The 27,277-nt window shown below is 50.6% G+C and overlaps 1 protein-coding gene across 1 annotated transcript; it reads right to left on the minus strand.

The window, feature by feature from the left end:
- Nucleotides 1-1,359: 1,359 nt before the first annotated feature.
- TPRX1 (tetrapeptide repeat homeobox 1) lies at nucleotides 1,360-20,493 on the minus strand. Its single transcript, XM_030942346.1, has 5 exons — nucleotides 20,414-20,493; nucleotides 19,914-19,984; nucleotides 2,762-2,931; nucleotides 1,860-2,268; nucleotides 1,360-1,649 (listed from the first exon to the last, which is right to left on the minus strand). The coding sequence occupies exons 1-5, from the start codon at nucleotides 20,491-20,493 to the stop codon at nucleotides 1,360-1,362; spliced, it is 1,020 nt and encodes a 339-aa protein (XP_030798206.1).
- Between the last annotated feature and the right edge of the window lie 6,784 nt (nucleotides 20,494-27,277).

Consider the following 27,277-nt stretch of genomic DNA (forward strand, 5'->3'; position numbering starts at 1 on the left):
TGCTGGGATTACAGGTTTGAGCCACTGTGCCCAGCCTGGAGAAAGATATTTTAGACAAGCCATTAAAAAAAAAAAAAAAAAAGCATTATTCTTAGAAGGAAAAAGCGAGAAAATGGAGCAATTTTCAAAGCAGTAAGCCAGACACCTCAGACTGGTGCCACCTGTGGGCTTCGTCTCCAGTTAGTAACAATTAGTAACAGAGGTCTTTTAGAAACACCAGCTTTTAGAAGCTTTTCTGTTCAATTTGAAAATACAGATATATTGAGATATTTTGTAAAAGTCATTTTATTTTATTATTTTATATTTTTTGACAAGGTCTTATTCTGTACTCCAGGCTGGAGTACAGTGGTATGATCTCAGCTCACTGCAACATCCACCTCCCAGGTTCAAGTGATTTTCCTGCTTTAGACTCCCACGTAGCTGGGACTACAGGTATCCGCCAGCATGCCTGGCTAATTTTTGTATATATATATATATATATATATTTTTTTTTTTTTTAGTGAAGATGGGGTTTCACCATGTTGGTTAGGCTGGTCTCAAACTCCTGACTTCAAGTGATCCACCTGCCTTGGCCTCCCAAATTATTGGGATTACAGGCATGAGCCACCTTACCTGGCCCATTTTAATTTTTATTAATAACTTCATTGTGTTTTACAACATTATCAGTCTGCCGCTGATGGAAATGAAAAATGAAGACAAATCTGGTCCATAACAATAGGTAATTTGAAAAACAGTGAAATAGACAACATTGAAATCAAGAAATGCTACTAATGAAACAAAATGCAAATAGGAAAGGCGTTTGCAGAACTTTAATTGCCAAGAGAATATAAGAATACATTCAAATAAATGAAGGAAAAGGGGTAAACAAAGAGACACATTATGAGGATTTCTAAGGTTCAGTTAACATGTGAGAGTTTAACCTCTCAAACATCAGGGAAATGGATATTACAGCCACAACAAAACCACAATTCATTGCATCAACAAACATTAAAAGGTCTCACAATCCTAAGTGTTGGGGAAGATGCTGACCATCAGAAGCACTGGGAAAAGCCCTTTACAAAGCTCTCAAGCGGCATCCACTAATGCCAAACATCCCAGTGAGCAGTGACTCCAATCCCAGCAGAGAAATGCTCAGGCTCAATTTAAATGAGGGGCAGGCACATCCACAGGCCACCTGTGATGGCTGCACAGTGAAGACAGCAAATGTCCGACTGCAGCAGAGTGGGTAAAGGGTGGTGCATTCACTGCAGAAAGTCACCAGTAGTGTAGACCAGCCACTCCAGGCCCACTGGGATCTGAAGAACTTTGCAGGCACAGGCCCCCTATAAATCCAGTAATGACCTGGGGCCTGAGTGATTTTCATTCAGAGCCACCTTCCTCTTGGTACTGAGACCCTGAGTCTTTTTGGCCCATAGAATCATCCCCTTCTTGGTACTGAGAGGTCATGGTGGAGACTGAGGATCCCTCCAAGGGGTCTAGGGGTGGGAGCAGCTCTGTGAATTGAGGGAATAACTGGGTGTCTGGCAAGAAGTCGGAGGCATTGGGGCTCTGAGGCCATAAGGGGACTGGGGCTGGGGCTAGGAATGATCCTGGACCTGGTATTGGGGCTGGGACTGAGCCTGGGCCTGGGCCTAAAATCGGGGGTGGGCCTGGAAGTGAACCTGAGCTTGACATCCGGCCAGGACTTAAGATGGGACCTGGGCCTCCGAGTCTGCCTGGGCCTGGGATCTGGCCTATGATCGGGCCTGGGATCTGGGCTGAGCCTGGGACCTGAGCTGGGCCTGGGATTGGGCCAAGGAGTGGGCCTGGGATCTGGGCTGGGCCTGAAATTGGGCCTGAAATTGGGCCTGGGAGTGGACCAGCGAGTGGGCCTGGGATCTGGGCTGGGCCTGGGATTGGGCCAAGGAGTGGGCCTGTGATCTGGGCTGGGCCTGAAATTGGGCCTGGGATTGGGCCAGGGAGTGGACCTGGGACCTGAGCTGGGCCTCGGATTGGGGCTGGGATCGGGCCACAGCCTGGACCCAGGACATCTGGGATGCCCTTTTGGGCTCTGCACCCGGGGCCACCCCAGGCCTGGTCGAGGCTGCAGATCGTGGGTTCCGCCGCTGGAAGGATTCCCGAGAGGCCCGGCTGAGGGGCGGAGGCAGCGGCTGCAGGGACTAGGGGCTCAGCGCGGGCTCCTCGGCCTCTCCGCCCAGGGACGCGCTGGGGCTGTTGCTGGAGCCGTCGCTCCCGAGCTAGTTTGGCGCGGCGATTCTTGAACCACACCTGGGGGCAGAGGGGACAGGGAGGAGGTGTGAAGGAGGGGCTCGCGCGGTCCGGTGAGCCGCTTGGGGGTGGGGCCGGCCTCAACCTCTCCCTCTGTTCACCCCCACCCGGCACCCACCATAAGAGGGCCCCCAGCTCCCAGGCCTGGAGAAGGGAGGGGAGAGGATGGGGTGGGAGGGGAGGAGCAGGGCCTGCTGCCCGGGAGCTCGGGGGACCAGGGAGGGTTCGAGGGGAGGGACCGCGGGTTCTGAGGGGGGCCTGAGGTCTGGGCACCGGGAGACCTCGTGGGGGACAGCTTGGACCGATCCTGTGGGCAGGTTTGGGTTAGCATACAGTTGGAACAGGACTCAGGATGCAGCCCGGGTCTACACTGGCGGGACCCCTTGTGTGGCAGGGCAGGAGATGGTTGGGCGGCCCAGGCCCCGGTGAGTGACAGAGGTGAAGAGGCTCCTTGGGGTGACTGGGGCGGGCGGGGTAGGGCTGGGAGTCAGACCTGCAGTTGGTGCTCCTTGAGATCGAGTGCCTTCGCCAGATTCAGTCGCTTGTCATAGTTCGGGTACTGGTCGTTCTGAAAGTAACTTTCTAGCACTTCCTGCTGGCTTTGAGTGTAGACCGTGCGCTCCTGCCGCTGTCTCCTTGGAGGGTCCGGGGCCGGGGGAGCGCCTGGGGAGGGGAGGGAAACAGGTCAGAGAAGCCCCCAGGGAGCCCCCGGCCCCGCCTAGGGACCCTGTCCCCTGAGCCAGGCAAGGAGCCCAGGCAGTGTGGGCTGGGGCGGCACCGCGGATGGCAGCCTGGTATCTGGATCAGACCTTGCACCTCTCTGGGCCTCAGGATCCACATCTAGGAAATGGGCATGATGACAGCTCCTGTATTGTTAGGGACCCCACAGAAGGGAAGGCAGGCAGCGTAGGCGCTGGTTTAATTTCTTTCCTTCTTTTTCTTGGAGAGGGGATCTCGCTCTGTCACCCAGGCTGGAGTGCAGTGATGTGATCACGGCTCAAGGCAGCCTCCACCTCCTGAGCTCAAGCAATCCCCCCGCCTCAGTCTCCCGAGTAGCTGGGACCACAGTTGTGCACCACCACCCCTGGGTAACTTTTGTATTTTTGGTAAAGACGGGTCTCACTGTGTTGGCCCAGCTGGTTTCAGAGTCCTGGGCTCAAGTGATCCTCCCACCGTGGCCTCCCAAAGAGCTGGGATCACAGGCGTGAGACGCTCTGCGCCACTGCATGATTTTTCATTTCCCAAAGGCCACTAAGTTCTCCCCTCTCTGCAGGACGGGAAGCCTCCCGCACAGGCCCAGCCCTGCTCTGGCTGCCCAGATCTGCACTCTGCAGCCTCAGCCACAGGATCAGCTCAGACCCCTCACACCCCTGCCCTCGCTCACCTTGGAGATGACCAGGGTCTTGCATCCTGCGTCCTGCTCTGTTCCCAGACATGAGTGTGTACTGGCAAGTGCTTGGCTCTTAAATCACTTCTATGCTGTGCCCACCCTGGCCCACCCTGCTGGGACCCTCCCTTTCCCACCCTGCCCTGCAGTCCCGCCCCCTGGAGGAGCTGAATGATGGATGAATCCTTCATCACTGATCAGGTACTGCCTGCCAAGCTGTGCTGGGAGCCGGGGAACCTCAGTGGGCAACACAGCCTTGGTTTCACCCTCATGGGCCCAGGCGAGGCGGCATTCCACGTGGGGTTGGGGGGGGGTCAGCATTGTGACCTGTGGTTGGAGTCCCCATCTCAGGAGAGGCACCGCCAGTCAGCCCCCAGGAGTCATCCTTGTTCCTTCCCAGGGCTGGGGCCCCGCATGACCAATACCAGCGAGTCTAGCCACTCCTCCTGGCTCCTGGGCTGCCCGCCTTGTCCAGCCACCATCCCTCCCTCCTGGATAACCCTGCAACCTCCTCTTTGGTCCCTTGAGGCCACTCTGGCCCCTACTATCTATTCCAAAAATTGCCCCCCAGGTGCCTATAGGTGTAAGCAGAGCTCAGTACACATTGGTCCTGCTGATAATGGTTTGGTTTCTGTAGTGAATTTGCCTGTGGGGCGAAGTTCTGATGCACATTCACATAGACTTCTGCTGGTTTCTCCTGATGAGTAAATGACCTCAGTGCTGGTTTATTCCAGTTTATATACGGGGCTCGTGTGCTGGGTTCACATGAGCCCAGCCTCTCCGAGCTGCATAGACCTGTATCAGGAAGGGGCACAGGTCTGATGGATGTGCCCATGGACCGCTGCTGGTCTGTCCTTGTGAGTGAACGAACCTGCTGCTGAAGATACAGGGGACCCATGACCTTGGTCTACAGAAATCAGATCCTTCAGAGATGCATCTTCTCTGTCAGACACCTGGCTGTCCCCATTTCCCCATGGCAGGACCCACATGGATTCAGGGGTTAGAGAGATTGACAAGGCTCATGGTGCAGGGAACTAGAAATGACTCATGCAATCAATTTCAAAATTCAATAAAACGTAGACATTGTTACCACAGGCCTGGCTTATTGTTTTCACCGGCTACTTAGAGTTCTGTTGTAGAAAGCAGCATCCCCAGCAATGATTCCTCATCGCCCACGTTCGTTGTCCGGCTTCACCTACAGGACATGCTGGGAACACAGTGGCGACCACAGAGATTTTGCACCGTGGCTATTTATTTGGCCAATAAAGACATAAACAGATGAACAAGCTCACTGGTATTATTTTGTGAAAACAGACATTTAAATATAAGCAAGTTCACGGCAGCATGATTCACAATCACCCAAGAGGAGAAAACGCTGAAACATCGATCCACTGATGGATAAACAAAGTGCCGCGTGGCCGGGCACGGGGGCTCATGCCTGTAATCCCAGCATTTTGGGAGGCTGAGGTGGGCGAATCGCTTGAGGTCAGGAGTTTGAGGCCAGCTTGGTCAACAAGGTAAAAACGAGTCTCTGCTAAAAATACAAAAAATTAGCCAAGCGTGGTGGGGAGCCTGGAATCCCACCTATTTGTTAGGCTGAGGTAGGAGAATCACTTGAACCCGGGAGGCAGAGGTTGCAGGGAGCTGAGATCGTGCCACTGAACTCCAGCCTGGGTGACAGAGGGAGACTCCACCTCAAAAAACAAAACAAAACAACGACCCCCCAAAAAAAACCCACAAAAAATAGAAACTCAAAATGTCCTATATTCACACAATGGGATAGTACTCAACCACGAAAAGGAATAAAGCTCTGATACATACTACAACGTGGATGAACCTTGCCAACATGAAGCCAAGTGAAAGAAGCCAGACTCAAAAGCACACATATGCTTCTATTTACACAAAGTGTCCAGAATAGGCAAATCCATAGGGACAGAAAGCAGATTAGTGGTTGCTAGGGGTTGGGGAGAAGGGAAAATTGGGACCAACTGGGAGTAGCTATGGGGATAGCTCCTGGGCATGGTGAAAAATGTTCTAAAATTGACTATAGTGATGGAGGCACAACTCTGCAAGTAGACTAAAAACCATTTAATTTTTTTTTTTTTTTTTTTTTTTTTTTTTTTTTGAGACGGAGTCTTGCTCTGCCACCCAGACTGGAGTGCAGTGGCCGGCTCTCAGCTCACTGCAAGCTCCGCCTCCCGGGTTCACGCCATTCTCCTGTCTCAGCCTCCCGAGTAGCTGGGACTACAGGCGCCCGCCTCGTCGCCCGGCTAGTTTTTTGTATTTTTTAGTAGAGACGGGATTTCACCGTATTAGCCAGGATGGTCTCGATCTCCTGACCTCGTGATCCGCCCGTCTCGGCCTCCCAAAGTGCTGGGATTACAGGCTTGAGCCACCGCGCCCGGCCTTTTTTTTTTTTTTTTTTTGAGATGGAGTCTTGCTCTGTCACCCAGGCTGGAGTGCAGTAGTGGCGTGATCTTGGCTCACTGCAACCTCACCTCCGGGTTCAAGTGATTCTCCTGCCTCAGTCTCCCGAGTAGCTGGGATTACAGGCGCACACCACCACGCCCAGTCAATTTTATGTATTTTTAGTAGAGACAGGGTTTCACCATGTTGGCCAGGCTAGTCTCAAATGCCTGACCTCAAGTGATCCACCCACCTCAGCCTCCCAAAGTGCTGGGATTACAGTCGTGAGCCACCGCACCCAGCCAGTTTTCTTATTTTATTTATTTATTTATTTATTGAGACTGAGTCTCGATCTGTCACCCAGACTAAAGTGCAGTGGCATGATCTTGGCTCACTGCAATCTCTGCCTCCTGGGTTCGAGCAATTCTCCTGCGTTAACCTTCCGAGTGGCTGGGACTACAGGCGCCTGCCACCACACCCAGCTAGTTTTTTTTTTTTGTATTTTTAGTAGAGATGGAGTTTCACTATGTGAACTTCTGACCTCAGGTGATCCGTGCACCTTGACCTCCCAAAGTGCTGGGATTACAGGTGTGAGCCACCGTGCCTGCCCTCAATTATTTATTGTAAGAGACTTATCCTGGGAAAATTCTTGCTCCCCTGTAAATGAGCGCAGATATCAGTGTTCAGTGTAGCATTTCTTTGAAATATCAACTGAGTTAACTGGATTAATTCACACCCACAAATTAGAAGATGATTAATTTGTGGCAGCCTCAGACTATGGAATGCTAATAAGTTTAAAAAAGGGATGAAGGGCAACCCATTAGTAACAAATGATGATTTTTAATGTATTTTTTGTTTTGTTTGCCTGTTGGATGTCTGCTTGCTGTTTGCCGAAATAAATGTGTCTTGAACACAGACACTTTGCTGGGCTTTTTCTTTTATTCCTCCCGAATTCCCATGTCTATAATAGGAAAAGCTCAAGGTTGCTGACTAATAATGAGCTAAAGGATGGAGTTTGTGTTTTCCATGTCAAGTGCTGTCTCAGGCACATTGTTTATTTTGAAGAATGTATACATTTAATAAGCACATACAAAAATATATACATATTATACATATATATATATTTTCTTTTCTTTCTTTTTCTTGGAGACAGGATCTCGCTCTGTCACCCAGGCTGGATTGCACTGGCATGATCTCGGCTCACTGCAACCTCTGCCTCCTTGGCTCAAGCCGTTCTCCCACCTCAGCCTCCCAAGTAGCTGGGAGGACAGGCGCATGCGCCACCACGCCTGGCTAATTTTTGTATTTTTTGTAGAGACGGGGTTTTGCCATGTTGCCCAGGCTGATCTCTAACTCCTGACCTCAAGTGATCCATCCACACTGGCCTCCCAAAGTGCTGAGATTACAAGTGTGAGCCACCTCGTCTGGCCCATAATATATTTGCATGAACAATAAATAACAACAATAAAAACTCCTGCAAAAGTAATTACCCAGAGATGATGGGGAATGTCTACTTTCTCTATTTCCTGCTGCTTATAATTATGATTTTTTAATGGACAACCTGGAAAACAAGAAGCATTTCTGGCCTTGAATGCCACCCTAGGGCTCGTCAGCGCCCCGCCCACGGAAGTCCCCATGCCTTCTCTCGTCCTGATGTGTCTTCAGGATTGGATGGAATTTCTGGAGATTCCTCCTGGGCCTTCCTAGGCAATGGCCAAATTCCTAGAGTCACGTGGGTGGAGGGAGGTCCTCCAGAGCCTGGGGCAAAAGCAACATAGGTGGGAATGAAGTAGGTGGAAAAGCATGCAGAAGGGATTATGAAATCCATTCTTGGCCAGGCGCAATGACTCACACCTGTAATCCCAGCACTTTGGGAGACTGAGGCTGGAGGATCATCTGATGTCAGGAGTTCAAGACCAGTCTGGCCAACATGGTGAAACCCCATCTCTACTAGAAATACAAAAATGAACTGCACATCGTGGAGGGCGCCTGTAATCCCAGCTACTCGGGAGGCTGAGGCAGGAGAATCTCTTGAACCCGGGAAGCAGAGGTTGCAGTGAGCCGAGATTGTGCCACTGCACTCCAGCCTGGGTGACAGAGTGAGACTCCATCTCAAATAAATAAACAAACAAACAAACAAACAAATAAATAAATAAATAAATAAATCCATTTGTATTTGATTCCTTCAGAACAGAAAAAATGGCTCTCTCCTTATCCATCAATTTTTTTTTTTTTTTTTTTTTTTTTTTTTGAGACAGAGTCTCGCTCTGTCACCCAGGCTGGAGTGCAGTGGTGGGATCTTGGCTCACTGCAACCTCCACCTCTTGGGTTCAAGCCCTTCTCTTGCCTCAGCCTCCCGAGTAGCTGGGATTACAGGTGCCTGCCACCATCCCTGGCTAATTTTTCTATTTTTAGTAAAGACGGCATTTCACCATATTGGCCAGATTGGTCTCGAATTCCTGACCTTGTGGTCTGCCCGCCTCCGCTTCCCAAAGTGCTGGGATTACAGGCACACCTGGCCTTCCATCAATTCTTCAGTCTCCTCTTTTACCCTACACCTGTGGGCTCTGATGGGGTGGACCTGTTGGTGGGGTTGACTCATCTCTGCTCCTGCCCCCAAGAGGCCCACAGACACCTCCCCATCCTCTGCATTGTAAGGGTATCTCTTGGTGCAGGGGTAGGGGGTTCAGGAGGGGCACACGGGCAACAAGGAGTCGTTTGGGCTTTGAAGACAGTATTGGGCAGATCAGAGTGAGGGTGATGAAGGCGTGAGGTTGGCTTTTGCTTTCTAGAATCCTGTTGTTCAATGTCTTTCTGCCACTGGGGTTCCTCTCAGTGTCTGGACATTCATTCTTGAAGCACTGTCCTTTCTCTATCTTTTTAAAAAAATTTTATTTTATTTATTTATTTATTTGTTGAGACGGGGTCTTGCTCTGTCGCCCGGGCTGGAGTGCAGTGGCACAATCTTGGCTGACTGCAAGCTCTGCCTCCCGGGTTCACACCATTCTCCTGCCTCAGCCTCCCGAGTAGCTGGGACTACAGGCGCCCGCCACCTCGCCCGGCTAATTTTTTGTATTTTTAGTAGAGATGGAGTTTCACCGTGTTAGCCAGGATGGTCTCGATCTCCAGACCTCGTGATCCTCCCGCCTCAGCCTCCCAAAGTACTGGGATTACAGGTGTGAGCCACCACACCTGGCCTGCTTTCTAGAATCTTGTTGTTCAATGTCTTTCTGCCATTGGGGTTCCTCTCAGTGTCTGGACATTCATTCTTGAAACACTGTCCTTTCTCTCTTTTTTATTAAATTTTATTTTTTGAGACAGGATCTCTCTCTGTCAACCAGACTGGATGCAGTGGATTGATCTCGGGTCACTGAAACTTCTGCCTCCCGGGTTCAAGGGATTCTCATGCATCAGCCTCCAGAGTAGCTGGGATTACAGGTGCCTGCCACCATGCCTGGCTAATTTTTGTATTTTTAGTAGAGACGGGGTTTCACCATGTTGGCCAGGTTGGTCTCAAACTCCTGACCTCAGGTGATCCAACTGCCTCAGCCTCCCAATGTGCTAAAATTACAGGTGTGAGCTACTGCACCTGGCCAGTCCTGAGTTTAATTTGAATGAATCAATAACATATTAATATATATTCAATAAGGTGTCTTTAAACCGAAACACGCATGAACCAGGGTGAGGTATTGATCGATTGATGACAATAGTGTGAGCAGATCCTTGCAGGACCCCAAATCTGTATTTCCCCCGGGAGCAGTGGTTCCTTATTGGCTAAGACCATGTTCACAGCAACTTCATAGAACATAACCAGTAAGAATGAGAACTGCCTGTATTTATTTATTTTTAATTTATTATATGTATATATTTTGAGACGGAGTTTCGCTCTTATTGCCCAGGCTGGAGTGCAATGGCACGGTCTCAGCTCCCTGCAATCTCTGCCTCCTGGGTTCAAGCAATTCTGCCTCAGCCTCCCAAGTAGCTGGGATTACAGGCACCTGCCACCACGCCTGGCTAATTTTGTTTTTTTTTTTAGTAGAGATGGGGTTTCTCCATGTTGGTCAAGCTGGTCTTGAACTCCCAACCTCAGGTGATCCGCCCACCTCGGCCTCCCAATGTGCTGGGATTATAGGCGTGAGCCACCCGCACCCGGCCTGAGAACTGCCTGTATTTATTAAGTGCTCTGTACATTCAAGGGACTGACCTAGGCACCTCCAGATAGTTAACAGGTGCAGCTCTTGTTCTCATGGAACTCATCCTCCAAGTGGGGGAAGGCAGGTGTTTTACTCAAAGAATCACAGAATAGGTTGAGCGCTATGGCTCATGCCTGTAATCCCAGCACCTTGGGGGGCTGAGGTGGGTGGATTGCTTGAGGCCAGGAGTTCGAGACCAGCCTGGGCAAAATAGCGAGACCTTGTCTCTCTAAAAAATACAAAAAATGGGCTGGGTGCGATGGCTCAAGCCTGTAATCCCAGCACTTTGGGAGGCCAAGACGGGCGGATCATGAGGTCAGGAGATCGAGACCATCCTGGCTAACACGGTGAAACCCCGTCTCTACTAAAAAAATACAAAAAAAAAACTAGCCGGACGACGTGGCGGCGCCTGTAGTCCCAGCTACCCGGGAGGCTGAGGCAGGAGAATGGCGTGAACCTGGGAGGTGGAGCTTGCAGTGACCTGAGATCCGGCCACTGCACTCCAGCCTGGGTGACAGAGCGAGACTCCATCTCAAAAAAAAAAAAAAAAAAAAAAAAAAAAGGCCAGGCATGGTGACTCAGGCCTGTAATCCTAGCGCTTTGGGAGGCCGAGGCAGGTGGATCATTTGAGGTCAGGAGTTCAAGACCAGCCTGGCCAACATGGTGAAACCCCATCTGTACTAAAAATACAAAAATTAGTCAGGCGTGGTGGCACGCGCCTGTAATCCTAGTTACTCAGGAGGTTGAAGCAGGAGAATCGCTTGAACCCAGGAGGTGGAGGTTGCAGTGAGCCGAGCTCACACCACTGCACTCCAGCCTGGGTGACAGAGTGAGACTCTGTTTCAAAACAAATAAAAACAAAAGCATAAAACAAAACAAAAAAAACCTCCCAAAATTAGCCAGGCGGAGTGGTGTGCTAGTGTAGTCCTGGCTACTTGGGAGGCTGAGGTGGGAGGATCGCTGGAGTCTGGGAGGTTGAGGTTGCATTGAGCTGTGCCCTCCACCTGCACTCCAGCCTGGGCAACAGGGTGAGACCCTATCTCAAAAAACAAACAATCCCCCCAAAACCCCACAAGCCCCCCAAACACACAAAAAAACAAAAAACCACATGCCAAGAATTAATTAATAACTCTGGATGAGAGAATCGGGTCCTTGTAAAGAGGGAAGATACTCCAGAATTGCAGGTGGAGGCACTAGGTGCTCCGGTGACCGTGGCGGTGAGAGCCAAATTGGGAAGACATTTTCCAGGCGCAGGGAGCAAGACCTCTCAGCCTCCAGGTGCCCTGTCCACCCCTTGGCGTCCCCCCACCCTGCCCCTCTGTCTCCCCCTTTCTCTGTTCCTCAGTTTCCCCTCCTCGTTGCCCCTTGTGGGATCCCAGTGTGTGAGCTGCTGTATGTCTACTGCCTACCATGGTCTGACAAGCAGTTTTCATTATATTCTGGAAGTCTGCCCCCCTCCACCCCCAAATCGGATCTAATTCTCTCTGCTCTGCTGAGGCTGGCCCGGCCTAAGAGGATTGGAACATTTGCTAAATGGGACCAGAACAGGGTCAGAGAGGCGGCGATGGGGAGACCCAGGGGCCAGGACGGCCGCCAGGGGGCGGCAGAGGACGGGGGAGACCAGAAGACAGAGGGGACAGAGAAGGGCAGGGTGGGGGTGGGGGTGGGGGTGGGATGGGGGTTGTGGGGCCACATGGCGGGGAGGCAGGGAGTGGACACAGGCATATTCCCTGGCTGTTTAGGGAACCACATTTAAGGGGTTAGAAGGGTGCCAACATTGCTGAATTTTTTTTATTTTGAGACAGAGTCCTGCCCTGTCACCCAGGCTGGAGTGCAGTGGTGTGATCTTGGCTCACTGAAACCTCTGACTCCTGGGTTCAAAGGATTCTCCTGTCTCAGCCTCCCAATAGCTAGGAATATATATATTCCCAGCTAATTTTTGTATTTACGTAGAGATGGGGTTTCACCATGTTGGCCAGGCTGGTCTTGAACTCCTGACCTCGTGATCCACCCACCTCAGCCTCCCAAAGTGCTGGGATTACAGGCGTGAGCCACCGTGCCCAGCTCAAAATACATTTTAAATAAAATTTAAAATCTTCAAAAGTATTTTTTAAATTCCACACTTTTAATTTCTACTTCATGCCAGGCCCAGTGGCTCATGCCTGTAATCCCAGCACTTTGGAAGGCCCAGGCAGGAGGATCACTTGAGAGCAGGAGGTTGAGACCAGTCTGGGCAACATAGTGAGACCCTCGTCTCTACAAAAATAAAAAAAAGAAAAAAAGAAAAAAGGCAGGTGTGGTGGTGTGCACCTGTAGTTCCAGCTACTCAGGAGGCTGAGACGAGAGGATCACTTGAGCCTAGGAGGTTGAGGCTTCAGTGAGCCGAGATTACGTCACTGCACTCCAGCCTGGGCAACAGAGCAAGACCCTGTCTCAAAAAAAAAAAAAAAAGTAAAAAGAAATAATTTCCAATACAGTAAATAGCAATAGATATATAGTCAATATCAACAAAAGCTCAGGCTGGGTGCGGTGGCTCAAGCCTGTAATCCCAGCACTTTGGGAGGCCGAGACGGGCGGATCACGAGGTCAGGAGATCGAGACCATCCTGGCTAACACGGTGAAACCCCGCCTCTACTAAAAAAAATACAAAAAACTAGCTGGGTGAGGTGGCGGGCGCCTGTAGTCCCAGCTACTTGGGAGGCTGAGGCAGGAGAATGGCGTAAACCTGGGAGGCGGAGCTTGCAGTGAGCTGAGATCCTACCACTGCACTCCAGCCCGGGCGACAGAGCTAGACTCTGTCTCAAAAAAAAAAAAAAAGCTCTTTGAGCCCTTAGTTACTTTAAATTTCAAGAGCTGGAGAGGACCCTGTGGTATTTCTTTGGGACTTGGGCAAGTCTTATTTAGACTCTGGGTCATGTGTAGCAGGATAGTTGAGGGCACAGTTTTGAGAGGCAAACATGGCTGGTTCCAAATATTGTCTGTTTATGTATTTATATTTTGAGACAGGGTCTTGCTCTGTTGCCCAGGCTGGCATGCAGTGGTGTGATCAGTCTCGGCTCACTGCAACCTCTGCTTCCTGAGTTCAAGCGATTCTCACGCCTCAGCCTCCTGAGTAGCTGGGATTATAGGTGCGCATCACCATGCAGCTAATTTTTTGTATTTTCAGTGGAGACGGGGTTTTGCCATGTGGGCCAGGCTGGTCTTGAACTCCTGAGCTCAAGCAATCCTGCCACCTTGGCTTCCCAAAGTGCTGGGATTACAGGTGTGAATGATCGCACCTGACCTTCTTTTTAATTAAAAAAAATTTTTTTTGGCCTCCTCCCCCTTCTAATATATTTTATTTTGTAGAGATAGGGTCTCCCTATGTCACCTAGGCCGGCCTCAGTCTCTAATCCATAGCCTCAAATGATCCTCCCGCCTTGGTCTCCCAAACCATGGGGTTTTTTGTTTTTTGTTTGAGAGAGTCTCGCTGTGTAGTCCAAGCTGGAGTGCAGTGGCGGGATCTCGGCTCACTGCTACCTCCGCCTCTCGGGTTCACGCCATTCTCCTGCCGCAGCCTCCCTAGTAGCTGGGACTACAGGCGCCTGCCACCACGCCCGGCTAATTTTTTTGTATTTTTTAGTAGAGACAGGGTTTCACCATGTTAGCCAGGATGGTCTCAATCTCCTGACCTCGTGATCCGCCCGCCTGGGCCTCCCAAAGTGCTGGGATTACAGGCGTGAGTCACAGCACCCGGCCGAGACCCTGTCTGAAAAAAAAAAAAAAAAAAAAAAGAGAATATGGCCAGCTCTCCGGAAGCCAGAAGCCCTTCTCATCCCTCGACTCACTCCCTTCCTCCAATGGCAATCATTATCCTGACTTCCAATAGCATGGTGCCCACGTGCCAGTTTTCATAATTTGTGTAAATGGAATCATACTGCATTCTTCTCTCTCTCTCTCCCTCTCCTGCATACTCTCTGTTATGTCTGGCTTCTGTTTTTCGGTGTTATAGTTGTGAGATTCACCCATGTATTGTGTATCTTATCATTTGTTTCTTTTTGTTTATTTATTTATTTTTAATTTTTTATTATACTTCAAGTTGTGGGATACATGTGCAGAACATGCAGGTTTGTTACATAGATATACACGTGCCATGGTGGTTTGCTGCACCCATCAACCCTTCATCTACATTAGGTATTTCTCCCAATGCTATCCCTCCCCTAGCCCCCCACCCCCCACCAGGCCCCCGTGTGTGATGTTCCCCTCCCTGTGTCCATGTGTTCTCATTGTTCAGCTCCCACTCATGAGTGAGAACATGTAGTGTTTGGTTTTCTGTTCCTGTGTTAGTTTGCTGAGAATGATGGTTTCCAGCTTCATCCATGTCCCTGCAAAGGACATGAGCTCATCCTTTTTAACGGCTGCATAGTATTCCACGATGTATATGTGTCACATTTTCTTTATCCAGTCTATCATTGATGGGTATTTGATAGTCTTGCTCCACTACCCAGGCTGGAGTGCAGTGATGTGATCTTGGCTCACTGCAACCTCTACCTCCTAGGCTCAAGTGATTCTCCTGTGTCAGCCTCCTGAGTAGCTGGGATTACAGGTACATGCCACTGAGTCCAGCTAATTTTTGTATTTTTAGTAGAGGTGGGCTTTCACCATGTTGTCTGGGCTGGTCTCAAACTCCTGACCTCAAGTGATCCACCCGCCTCAACCTCCCAAAGTGCTGGGATTACAGGCATTAGCCACTGCGCTCAGCCTATTTTTGTTGTTTTAATGGATTGATAAAGATATTATTTTGTTTCTTTCCGTTTTAATTTTTTGTTCTTTTGAGACAGGGTCTTGTTCTGTTGCCCAGACTGGAGTGCAGTGGTGCGATCTTGGCTCACTGTAACCTCCACCTCCTGAGTTCAAGTGATTCTTATGCCTCAGCCTCCTGAGTAGCTGGGACAACAGGCATGCAACACCACGCCCGGCTAATTTTTGCATTTTTAGTAGAGACGGGTTTCGCCAAGTTGGCCAGGCTGGTGTTGAACTTCTGACCTCAAGTGATTCGACTGCCTTGGCCTCCCTAAGTGTTGGGATTACAGGTGTGAGCCTCTGTGCCTGGCTAGTTTTAATGTTTCTTAAGGTAAATGGCAATGGATATAACTGGTACAAACAAAAGCTCTTTGGGTATTCAATGATTTCTTTTTGTCTTTTTTTGAGACAGGGTCTCGCCCTGTCACCCAGGCTGGAGTGCAGTGGTGCAATCATGGCTCACTGCAGCCTCAGCCCCTCCAGACCCAAATGATCCTCCCACCTCAGCTTCTTGAGTAGCTGGGACTACATGGGACTACAGGCATGTGCCATCAACCCCAGGTAATTTTTTGTACTTTTTTTTTTTTTTTGTAGAGATGGAGTCCTACTATGTTGCCCAGTCTGGTCATGAACTCCTGGGCTCAAGCGATTCACCTGCCTTGGCCTCCCAAAGTGCTGGGATTACAGCTGTGAGCCACTATGCCCAACTTTTCAATGACTTTTAAGAACATAAAGGGATCCTGAGACCAAGGAGTTTCAGACTCATCTCTGGGCAGGATTGTTTTCAGTGAATGCAGCAGAAGAAACGTATCCCGTCTATTATGGACAGTCATTTGGGAAGCTTTCAGTGTGGGGCTCTTGTGAAGGTTGATGCTAGGGACATTCTTGTTCTCATCTTTTTGGTGAAACAACACAGAGTTTCTGTTGGGTATGTACCAAGGAATGAAGGCACTGAGTCATATACTCAACTTTAGAAAATACTGCCAAACCATTTTTCAAAGAGAGCTACAGTACTTTGCCCCAGCAGGGTGTGCGAATCCTGAATGCTCCATGTCCTTGTCAACACATGGCATTGTCAGTCTTCCATTTTAGCTGTCCTGGTGGGATGTGGAGTTACCACTATGAGTTTTTCATTTGCATTTCCCTGTTGATCAATGAATGTGAGCCCTGTGTTATACACTGGTGGATTATTTGCTATTCTCACTTTTGAAATGCCTGTATAAGTCTTCTGCAACCTGGTTGAATATCCAGGCACTGATGTTTTATGATCTCAAAGAGTGGAATAAGGGACACCAGTGTCCCTGCCCTGGGGATCAACCTGGGAGGCCCGAGGATGGTTCTCAGAGCTGTGGGGTTCGGCACCCACTGGGTCCCGGGTTCCCACCGGAACAGTTGTTCTCACAGGTGAGGCCTGAAAGCTCACAGCCACCTGGTGGGGCAGACATGCAGATAACTCCATTCTACAGCAGGGGAGACTGAGCCTGGGAGGGAGGGAGGTGCCCACAGGTCAGGTGGCTGAAGACCTTAAGGACTTCCGGGGGTCCCAGCTTCTCACACACTGCATGCACCACGGACCTTAGGAACAAGATCTCAGGGAACCATAACCCCATGGAAACTTCCTCCAAGGCGGCTCCTGGTATCATCCCCGCTTTACAGAGGAGGAAACTGAGGCTGAGGGAAGTGGAGTCTCCAGTTCTGTCTTGCACATCAGCGGCAGAGCCAGGGCTGGGCCAGCACCTGCCCCGGAGCCTGTGCCCTCTTGACCACCAGGCGACATGGCCTCTTAGGACACTCACCGCAGGCCCATGGAGCTCAGAGGTCTCTTTGTCAGAGGAGGAAACTGAGGCTGAGAGAGGTTTCGTCAATTCCTTAGGTCACACAGGTGATGAGTGGAAGAACCAGGGGTAGAATTTAAATCTCTTTGGCCCCAGAGCCCCGCTCTTCACCCTCAAGTCTACCTGGGGTTCCTAGAAGTTGGATGAGGTCAGCTCCCTCCCCTGCTCCCGCTCCCACCCCAGGCCACCCCATGCTAGGCCTAGGACACGGGGTTCCCAGGGCTCATTGTGACAGCTTGTCACTGTATCCACTTTGCAGAAGAGGTAACTGAGGCCCAGGAGCCCACATGAAGAGCCCAAGGCCACGCAGTTTGAAAAGACCAGAGTTTAAACCCAAACTCATGTGGCTCCATGCCAGCTCTTGGCAAGAACCTCCCGGATCAGCCACGTTCAGGGCCCTCCCTTGTCAGCCCCACCAGCCTCTCTCTGCAGCCTTTGTATGCTCCTCTGTCCAGTGAAGACAAGGCGCTGGATGGATGCATCCACTACCAGGCATGGGACTTGGTAGAAGCCGGGATTCATGGCACAGTTAAAGCCTGAATGAATTAACTCAGGAACAATATGATTCCTGAAGTATCCAGAGATTCAAACACCGGTGGGTAGCCCCACAGTCTGACCTCACAGTGCAGCAATCACAGACCCTTGGTCGTTTTGCAAAAACATCACACCATTTCTCTGTGCCAGTTTCTCTACCTGGTTCTGCCCATCCGTCCGTCCATCCATCCATCCATCCATCATCCATCCATCCATCATCCATCCATCCATCATCCATCTATCATCCATCCATCCATCCATCCATCATCCATCCATCTATCATCCATCCATCCATCATCCATCCATCATCCATCATCCATCCATCCATCCATCCATCCATCCATCATCCATCCATCCATCATCCATCCATCCATCCATCCATCATCCATCCATCCATCATCCATCCATCATCCATCCATCCATCATCCATCCATCATCCATCCATCCATCCATCCATCCATCCATCCATCCATCATCCATCCATCCATCCATCATCCATCCATCATCCATCCATCCATCCATCCATCCATCCATCCATCCATCTATCATCCATCCATCCATCCATTATCCATCCATCCATCATCCATCTATCATCCATCCATCCATCCATCCATGCATCCATCCATCCATCATCATCCATCCATCCATCCATCCATCATCCATCCATCATCCATCCATCCATCCATCCATCATCCATCCATCCATCCATCCATCATCCATCCATCCATCCATCCATCTATCATCCATCCATCCATCCATCCATCATCCATCCATCATCCATCCATCCATCCATCCATTCATCATCCATCCATCCATCCATCCATCATCCATCTATCATCCATCCATCCATCCATCCATCATCCATCCATCCATCATCCATCCATCCATCATCCATCCATCATCCATCCATCCATCATCCATCCATCCATCCATCCATCCATCTATCATCCATCCATCCATCATCATCCATCCATCATCCATCCATCCATCCATCCATCCATCCATCCATCCATCATCATCCATCCATCCATCCATCCATCATCCATCCATCCATCATCCATCCATCCATCCATCCATCCATCCATCCATCCATCATCCATCCATCCATCCATCCATCCATCCATCCATCATCCATCCATCCATCCATCATCCATCATCATCCATCCATCATCCATCCATCCTCCATCCATCCATCCATCATCCATCCATCCATCCATCATCCATCCATCATCCATCCATCCATCCATTCCATCCATCCATCCTCATCCATCCATCCATTCCATCATCCATCCTCCATCCATCCATCCATCACCATCATCATCCATCCATCCATCCATCCATACATCCATCCATCCATCATCCTCATCATCCATCCATCATCCATGCCATCCATCCAGTCCATCATCCATCCCATCCATCCATCATCCATCCATCATCCATCCATCATCCATCCATCCATCCATCATCCATCCATCATCCATCATCCTCCATCCATTCATCATCCATCCATCCATCCCCATCATCCATCCATCCATCCATCCATCCATCATCCATCCATCCATCCATCCATCCATCCATCCATCCATCCAATCCATCATCCATCCATCCATCCATCCATCCATCATCCATCATCATCCATCCATCCATCCATCATCCATCCATCATCCATCCATCATCCATCCATCCATCCATCCATCCATCCATCATCCATCCATCCATCCATCATCCATCCATCATCCATCCATCATCCATCCATCCATCCATCCATCCATCATCCATCCATCCATCCATCCATCCATCCGTCATCCATCCATCCATCCATCCATCCATCCATCCATCCATCCATCACCATCCATCCATCCATCCATCAGCCTCCATCCATCCAGCATCCATCCATCAGCCATCCATCCATCATCCAGCACCATCCATCCATCCATCATCCATCCATCCATCATCCTCCATCATCCATCCATCATCCATCCACCATCCATCCATCCATCATCCATCCATCCATCCATCCATCCATCCATCATCCATCCATCCATCCATCATCCATCCATCCATCATCCATGCATCCATCCATCCATCCATCCATCATCCATCCATCCATCATCCATCCATCCATCCATCCATCCATCCATCCATCCATCCATCCATCATCCATCCATCATCCATCCATCCATCACCATCCATCATCCATCCACATCCATCCATCCATCATCCATCCATCCATCATCCATCCATCCATCCTCCATCCATCCCATCCATCATCCAGCCACATCCATCCATCCAGCCTCAGCCAGCCATCCATCCATCCATCAGCCATCCATCCATCCATCCATCCATCATCCATCCATCATCCATCCATCCATCATCCATCCATCATCCATCCATCATCCGTCCGTCCATCCATCCATCATCCATCCATCATCCATCCATCCATCCATCCATCCATCTATCATCCATCCATCCATCTATCCATTTCTTTCACATTTATTGAACACACACTACTGTGTGTCTGGGACAGTCCCAGGTACTGGGAATACAGCTGAGAACAAGACAGACAGGGCCCCATCTTCCTGACAAGGGCAGACAAGAAACAAGGTGTCAATAAGAGTTTTGCAAAAGATCAAACAGGATGAAGGTGTTAGGGAGCTAAGGAGGTGCAGGCATGAGGAGACCCCCATCCTGCAGTAGAGCCTGGAGTGAAACTCATTAACAACCTGATCCAAGGATCCTCCAGTATTCCACATGTCTTCAGACTGTCCCCAGAATTTAACCCCACTTTGTTTTATTTTATTTTAAGTTTTAGGGTACATGTGCATAATGTGCAGGTTTGTTACCTAAGTATACATGTGCCATGTTGGTTTGCTGCACCCATTAACTCGTCATTTACATTAGGTATTTCTCCTAACGCTATTCCTCCCCCTGCCTCCTACCCCATGACAGGCCTGTATGTGTGATGGTCCCCACCCTGTGTCCAGGTGTTCTTATTGTCCAATTTCCACCTGTGAGTGAGAACATGCGGTGTTTGGTTTTCTGTCCTTGTGATAGTTTGCTGAGAATGATGGTTTCCAGCTTCATCCATGTCCCTGCAAAGGACATGAGCTCATCCTTTTTAATGCCTGCATAGTAGTCCATGGTGTATATGTGCCACATTTTCTTAATCCTTAACCCCACTTTTTCCAGCTGCAATCATGTGCATTACAATAAGTCTCAAAATCAGGTAGCATAAGTTCTCCAACTCGTTTTATTTTTCCAAGACTGCTTTGATTATTCTAGATCACTTATATTTCCATAGCAACTTCAGAATCAGTTTGCCAATCAATTTCTACAGAAAAATCCTGAGGAGATTCTGACTGGGACTGCAGTAAATCTAAAGATTAGTTTGAGAAGAATTGACCTCTTAATAATATTGAGTCTTCTAATCCATGAACATGGTATATAGTTCACTATTGACTTGAGTTTCCTTTAATTTCTTCCAGCAGTGCTTTATATTGTTTCAGTAGGACAATGATCTGAAAGAAGAGAAGGCAGGGCTTATGGATGGATTGGATGTGAGTGGTGAGGAGAAAGGGGTTGGGGGCCAGGTTGAGTGCCCAGATTTCTGCCTGAGCCACTGGGTGGAGGTGAGAAGGAAAGCAACTTGCCTCAGAAGACCTAGCTCAGAGAGGAAGTGCTTGGATTTGATTTCAGCTTAATTGATCCCAGGGCCATGTGCAGGACCAGCTGAAAGCCACCTCTCTGTACCCTCGCCCCTGGAAGGACTCTGGATCCAAGAGCCAACCAGTACCCAGATTCCCAGGGGCAGGTGATTTCAGAGTTGCTGACACCTTCTCTATCCTGCTAGAAGTTATTTTCTCTTCCCTCTCCCTGCACAGCTGACCTTCCTTCCCTGCTCCAGGGCCAGAGGGTCTGTTCCAGGACTGGATTCTCCCATCGGGAGCCTCTGGACTGGTCGCCGAGGGTCAGACGGCCCCTCCCTCTCTTGCTGTCACCCCTGGCTCTTCAAGCTAATGAGACCTGTCCTGATTCCTCAGCCAGGCCTGTAGCCTTAATCTCTCCTAGCAGGGGGTTTGGGGGAGGGAGGAGGAGAAAGAAAGGGCCCCTTATGGCTGAGACACACGACCCAGCCACAAGGAGGGATTACTGGGCGTGTGTGTGTGTGTGTGTGCGCGTGTGCGCGCGTGCGCGTGTGTGCTTGTGTGTGTTTGTGTGCGTGTTTGGGTGCATGGGGAAGTGAAACAGACCCGTGTGGGGCCCAGGAGCTCAGGGAGAGATATTAATATCTAGAGAGAGAGACGAGAGGAGAGAGACACAAAGAGGGCCAGAGACCAGGAAAATCGGAAATAGGACAGAGGTACCAAGATAGGGAGAAGGACAGAAATGAAAGGAAATCCTCCCAGCTACTCGGGAGGCTGAGGCAGGAGAATTGCTTGAACCCGGGAGGCGGAGGTTGCAGTGAGCTGAGATGGTGCCAATGCGCTCCAGCTTGGGTGACAGAGCGAGACTCTGTCTCAAAACAAAAACAAAACAAAATGAAAATGAAGGGCAATCCAGAGAGAGGGGAAATAAGAATCAGAGAGAGAGAGAGAGAAAGAGAGAGAAAGAGAGACAGGGAAAAAGAGAAGGAGGAACAGAGATTGGAGCTGTAGAGAGGCATGGTGGATAAGTGAGGACAGAGAGACAGAGACGAGGCTGGAGTTACAGGGACAGGTGGACAGGCAGAAAGACAGCAAAGAGAGGGACAGACAGGAACAGAAGGACACAGAGGCTGAGGGAGAGGGGAGAGAGAGCAAGACAGACAGGGAGAGACAGAGAAAGAGAGGGAAAGAATAAGAGAGACCAAGGTGGTAATGCAGGTTTATCAACAAAGACAGGGACGGAGAGGAGCAGATGGAGAATGAAAGAGGGGTATTCAGGCAAGCAGGCAGAAATGCTACAGCCTGAGGCCCAAAGGAAAAGAAACTGAGGTCCAGAGAAACCAGACAAAGACCAACGGTGTGTAGCGAGATGGCAAGTGCTGGGTGCAGTGGCTCACTCCTGAAATCCCAGCACTTTGGGAGGCCGAGATGGGAGAATCCCTTGAGGCCAGGAGTTTGAGGCCAGCCTGGGCAACATAGACAGACTCCATCTCTACGAAAATGAAAAAATTAGCTGGGCATCGTGGTGTGTGCCTGTAAAGTCTCAGCTACTTGGGAGGCTGAGGAGGGAGGATCCCTTGAACACAGGAGGTCAAGGCTACAGCGAGCCGTGATCATGCCACTGCACTCCAGCCTGGGTGATAGAAGAGTGAGACCCTGTCTCAAAAAAAAAAAAAAAAGAAAAGAAAAGAAAAAGAAAAAAAAAAACCCAAACCCCAAACTCCACCAAAAACAGAAAACGAAACACCCTTTCTAACGTCTGCCTATTTTCAGTGCTGGGAGCAGCCCCCGCCCCCACCACTGCCCCCCAAAAGAGGAGAATATCATGTCTGACAACACAGAGACAGACAGGCCACAGATAGGAGTTGATCAAGTCAAAGAAAGAGAAACAGGGGAAACTGAGGCAGAAACCGAGAACAATGAGGCAGTACAGAGATAAACTAGCTGTCAAACTGTTGTGGAGAGAAAGGGGGACCCAGGAGAGGGATCCAGAAAGCCCCGTGCCTCTCTTTTTTCAGATGGTCTATCAGGACCCTCTGACAGTTCTCTCCTTCCTCTTTGATGCCTCTCTCTTGGGATGCTAGCTGAAGCTGGAGAGACACCAGTTAGACCAAAGGAAGGACTTCCCTGAGGAGTAGGGGCTTATGGTCACCAGCAGGAGCTGGGGCCTCCCTTCCCCATCAACCCTAATTGCCAAGATGTCATGGGGGGAAGAGGAGGGGATTAGGCAGACGGGTGCCCCTCCCCCTTTCAGCCAATGTCACCTCCTGGTGCCCAGTCGAGTCCCCCACCTTGGCCAGGATTACCCTCCGAGATCCGGGCCATGACAAATGACATCATTCCCAGCCCGGGCTTAAAATCTCCCCATGTGAGGGGACGTGTTTCCTTCAGCCTCTGCTGTCTGGCTGCTCTGTCTAGGTCCTGGGCCACCAGGAGAGCCCCGTCCCTCCTTTCTGAAGGTGAGCGTCTGCAGGAGAGGCGGAGGGGACTGAGGAAGGGAGAGGGGATGGGGGAGAAGAAAGAGAGGGGAGAAGTTGGGTTTATTTTATTCATGGCTGTGTTTGCCGTGCTCTGCAGGTGACGTTTGCTGAATAGTCACACACAAAACAGAGGTGTCGTCCTGGTGTTTGCGGAAACAGGGCTGGGATGTGATTGCAGCAGGAGGGAGTAAGGTTAGACAGCAGGGACTGGTCCATGGCACTTGGGGCATTGGAGGATTCAGGGTGGCTTGTGGGCGCCCTCAAGCCCTGACAGCATCCGGGTTTGGGGGCTTCTCACCATGGTTCTAAGGCAACTCCTCAGCACACCGTTCTGTTGGATTTTCTTTAAAACTCTTAGCACTGCCCGAAATTTTCATTTGCGTGATGATCCACAAATGGCCTGTCTCCCTCCCTTGCTGAGCATTGATTTCTCCCCAGTGCCCCAGCGTGTGGCTGGGATTTGCCTAAATATGTGTTGCATAGATGGATGGATGAATGACAGACAAGGGACGGAACGGACATAGACGCAGAGAGCCCAGGTCTGTGGCTGCAGCAGGAAGGACTCCGGGTGGACTTGGGCCTGCCCGAGGGAGCTGGAAATGTGATGACTGAGGATCACTGTGCTGGTGAATTGATCACTTGGGGCCTCGATGCACCCAGAGGCTCCGGCTTTCAGCCCAGGCTCTACTTCGGGACTGAGGGGTTCCTCACACTCCTGCGCTCCTAGCTTCCAGCACAGTCACTCTCTCTGATCTTCTGCAAAGCCGTTTTTTTTTGAGATGAAGTCATGCTCTGTTGCTCAGGCTGGAGTGCAGCACCATGATCTCCACTCACTGCAACCTCCACCTCCTGGGTTTAAGCAGTCCTCCCATCTCAGCCTCTTGAGTAGCTGGAACTATAGGCGCGCACCATGATGCCCAGCTATTTTTTGTATTTTTAGTAGAGATGGGGTCTCTCCACGTTGTCCAGGCTGGTCTTGAACTCCTGACCTCAAGTGATCCGCCCGCCTCAGCCTCCCAAAGTGCTGGGATTATGGGCGTGAGCCACTGCGCCTGGCCGGTCTCCTGCAAAACTCTGATTGACACTTTGTTCCTTGTCTGCCCCAGTCAGGAGGACTGGGGCCTTGTCTGTCTTGTTCTCGGCTGTATTCCCAGTGCCTGGGTCAGTCCTAGACACACAGTGAGTGCTCACTGAATATGGAGGGAATGAATGAATGAATGAATGAATGAATGAATGAAGGGCAGAGGGTAGAATCAGGTAGACAGACTGCCACAGAGAGGAGGTGTGATGTGATTTTCCCAAAAGGACCGAGCGAGGGCTGTGATGGCCGCAGAGTGAGGTCTGACTTCAAGGCTGCCCACTGTGTTTGAATTTCTGGATGCTCCAGGGATCACAGTGTTGATCACTGAGTTGATTGGCTCAGACTCTAACTGTGCCATGGGTCTTGGCTTCCCCCAGGTCTCATGCCCGGCAGTGGGTGCATCCACCCAGCTCCTTATCCCCACTGCACACAGGCGCCAACAGAGGCTGCAGAGAGAGGCTGGAGTGGTTGACAAGGGCAGGCCCTGAACGTGGCTGGGCTGGGAGGGTCTTCCTAAAGGCTGGCATGAAGCCACATGAGTCTGTTTTTTTTGTTTTCTGTTTTTGAGATGGAGTCTCACTCTGTTGCCCAGGCTGGAGTACGGTGGCACAACCTCGGCTCACTGCAACCTCCACCTCCCAGGTTCAAGTGATTCTCCTGCCTCAGCCTCCCAAGTAGCTAGGATTACAGGCATGCACCACCACGCCTGGCTAATTTTTGTATTTTTAGTAGAGACAGGGTTTTACCATGTTGGCCAGGCTGGTCTCGAACTCCTGACCTCAGGTGATCCACCCGCCTCGGCCTCCCAAAGTGCTGGGATTACAGGTGTGAGCCACCGCGCCCGGCCGAGTCTGGGTTTAAACCCTATTCTTTTCTCACTGTGTGGCCTTGGACCCCTCATGTGGGCTCTCTGGGTCTCGGTTGCCTCCTGTGCAAAGTGGGGACAATGAGAAGCTGTCACAATGATCCAGCCAGATAAGCCATGGGAACCCTGTGTTGCAGGCCTGGCCTGCAGTGGGAGTAGGGCCGGAGACCAGCCTCATTCTGTTTCTGGGGTCCCCAGGTAGACTTGAGGGTGAAGAGCGGGGCTCTGGGGCCGAAGAGATTTAAATTCTACCCCTGGTTCTTCCACTCATCACCTGTGTGACCTCGGGAATTGACGAAACCTCTCTCAGCCTCAAGTTTCCTCCTCTGACAAAGGGACCTCTGAGCTCCATGGGGCTGTGGCGAGTGTCCTAAGAGGCCATGTCGACTGGTGGTCAAGAGGGCACAGGCTCCGGGGCAGGTGCTGGCCCAGCCCTGGCTCTGCCGCTGATGTGCAAGACAGAACTGGAGACTCCACTTCCCTCAGCCTCAGTTTCCTCCTCTGTAAAGCGGGGATGATACCAGGAGCCGCCTTGGAGGAAGTTTCCATGGGGTTATGGTTCCCTGAGATCTTGTTCCTAAGGTCCGTGGTGCATGCAGTGTGTGAGAAGCTGGGACCCCCTGGAAGTCCTTAAGGTCTTCAGCCACCTGACCTGTGGGCACCTCCCTCCCTCCCAGGCTCAGTCTCCCCTGCTTAGAATGGAGTTATCTGCATGTCTGCCCCACCAGGTGGCTGTGAGCTTTCAGGCCTCACCTGTGAGAACGACTGTTCAGGTGGGAACCTGGGACCCAGTGGGTGCCGAACCCCACAGCTCTGAGAACCAGCCTTGGGCCTCCCAGGTTGATCCCCAGGGCAGGGACACTGACGTCCCTTGTGGCACCCTTTGAGATCATAAAACACCAGTGTCTGGAAATCGTTGTCATTGTGGGATCTTGTATGTAAAGCCTGGTCGTGTCTGCTGAGTTTCCCGGACATCCTTTTTTATTTCCTCCCCATGACACAGGTCCTCTTCTGATTGACTGATTGACTTTTTCTTTGTTTGTTTGTTTTTTTGGACTGGAGTCTTGCTCTGTCGCCCAGGCTGGAGTGCAGTGGTGCAATCTCAGCTCACTGCAGCCTCTGCCTCCTGGGTTCAAGAGATTTTTGTGCCTCAGCCTCCCCAGTAGCTGGGACAACAGGCGCGCAACACCACGCCTGGCTAATTTTTGTACTTTTAGTAGACGGGGTTTCACCACGTTGGCCAGGATGGCCTTGAACTCCTGACCTCAAGTGATCAGCCTCAGCCTCTCGAAGTGCTGAGCCACAGTCCTGGCCTGTTTTGTTTTGTTTTGTTTTGAGAGAGGGTCTTGCTCTGTCGCCCAGGCTGGAGTGCAGTGGTTTGATCATAGCTCACTGCAGCCTCCAACTCCTGGGCTCAAGCGATCCTCCCACCTCAGCCTCCCAGAGTGCTGGGATTACAGGTACATGCCACCACGCCCAGCCTTCACTGGAGGCTTTTCTGTCATCAGCTGCCTCAGGTTGCTGCCAAACCCAGAGAAAGGTTTCAGTGGATGTTTGATATTATTTTTATTGTTATTATTCTCTGCTGACATCTTGTCCAGGCAGCACTTTAATCATTATTATCAGCTGTTTGATCTGCGGCCCACACTTTCCTCCTGCGGAGCCTCCTATCCCCTATCCGTAAAAAGGGATGATCCTGGCCAGGCACGGTAGCCCACGCCTGTAATTCCAGCACTTTGGGAGGCCGAGGTGGGCAGATCACCTGAGGTCAGGAGTTTGAGACCAACCTGGCCAACATGGAG

This window comes from Rhinopithecus roxellana, chromosome 12 (genome assembly GCF_007565055.1).
Source record: "Rhinopithecus roxellana isolate Shanxi Qingling chromosome 12, ASM756505v1, whole genome shotgun sequence".
Lineage (NCBI taxonomy): Eukaryota > Metazoa > Chordata > Mammalia > Primates > Cercopithecidae > Rhinopithecus > Rhinopithecus roxellana.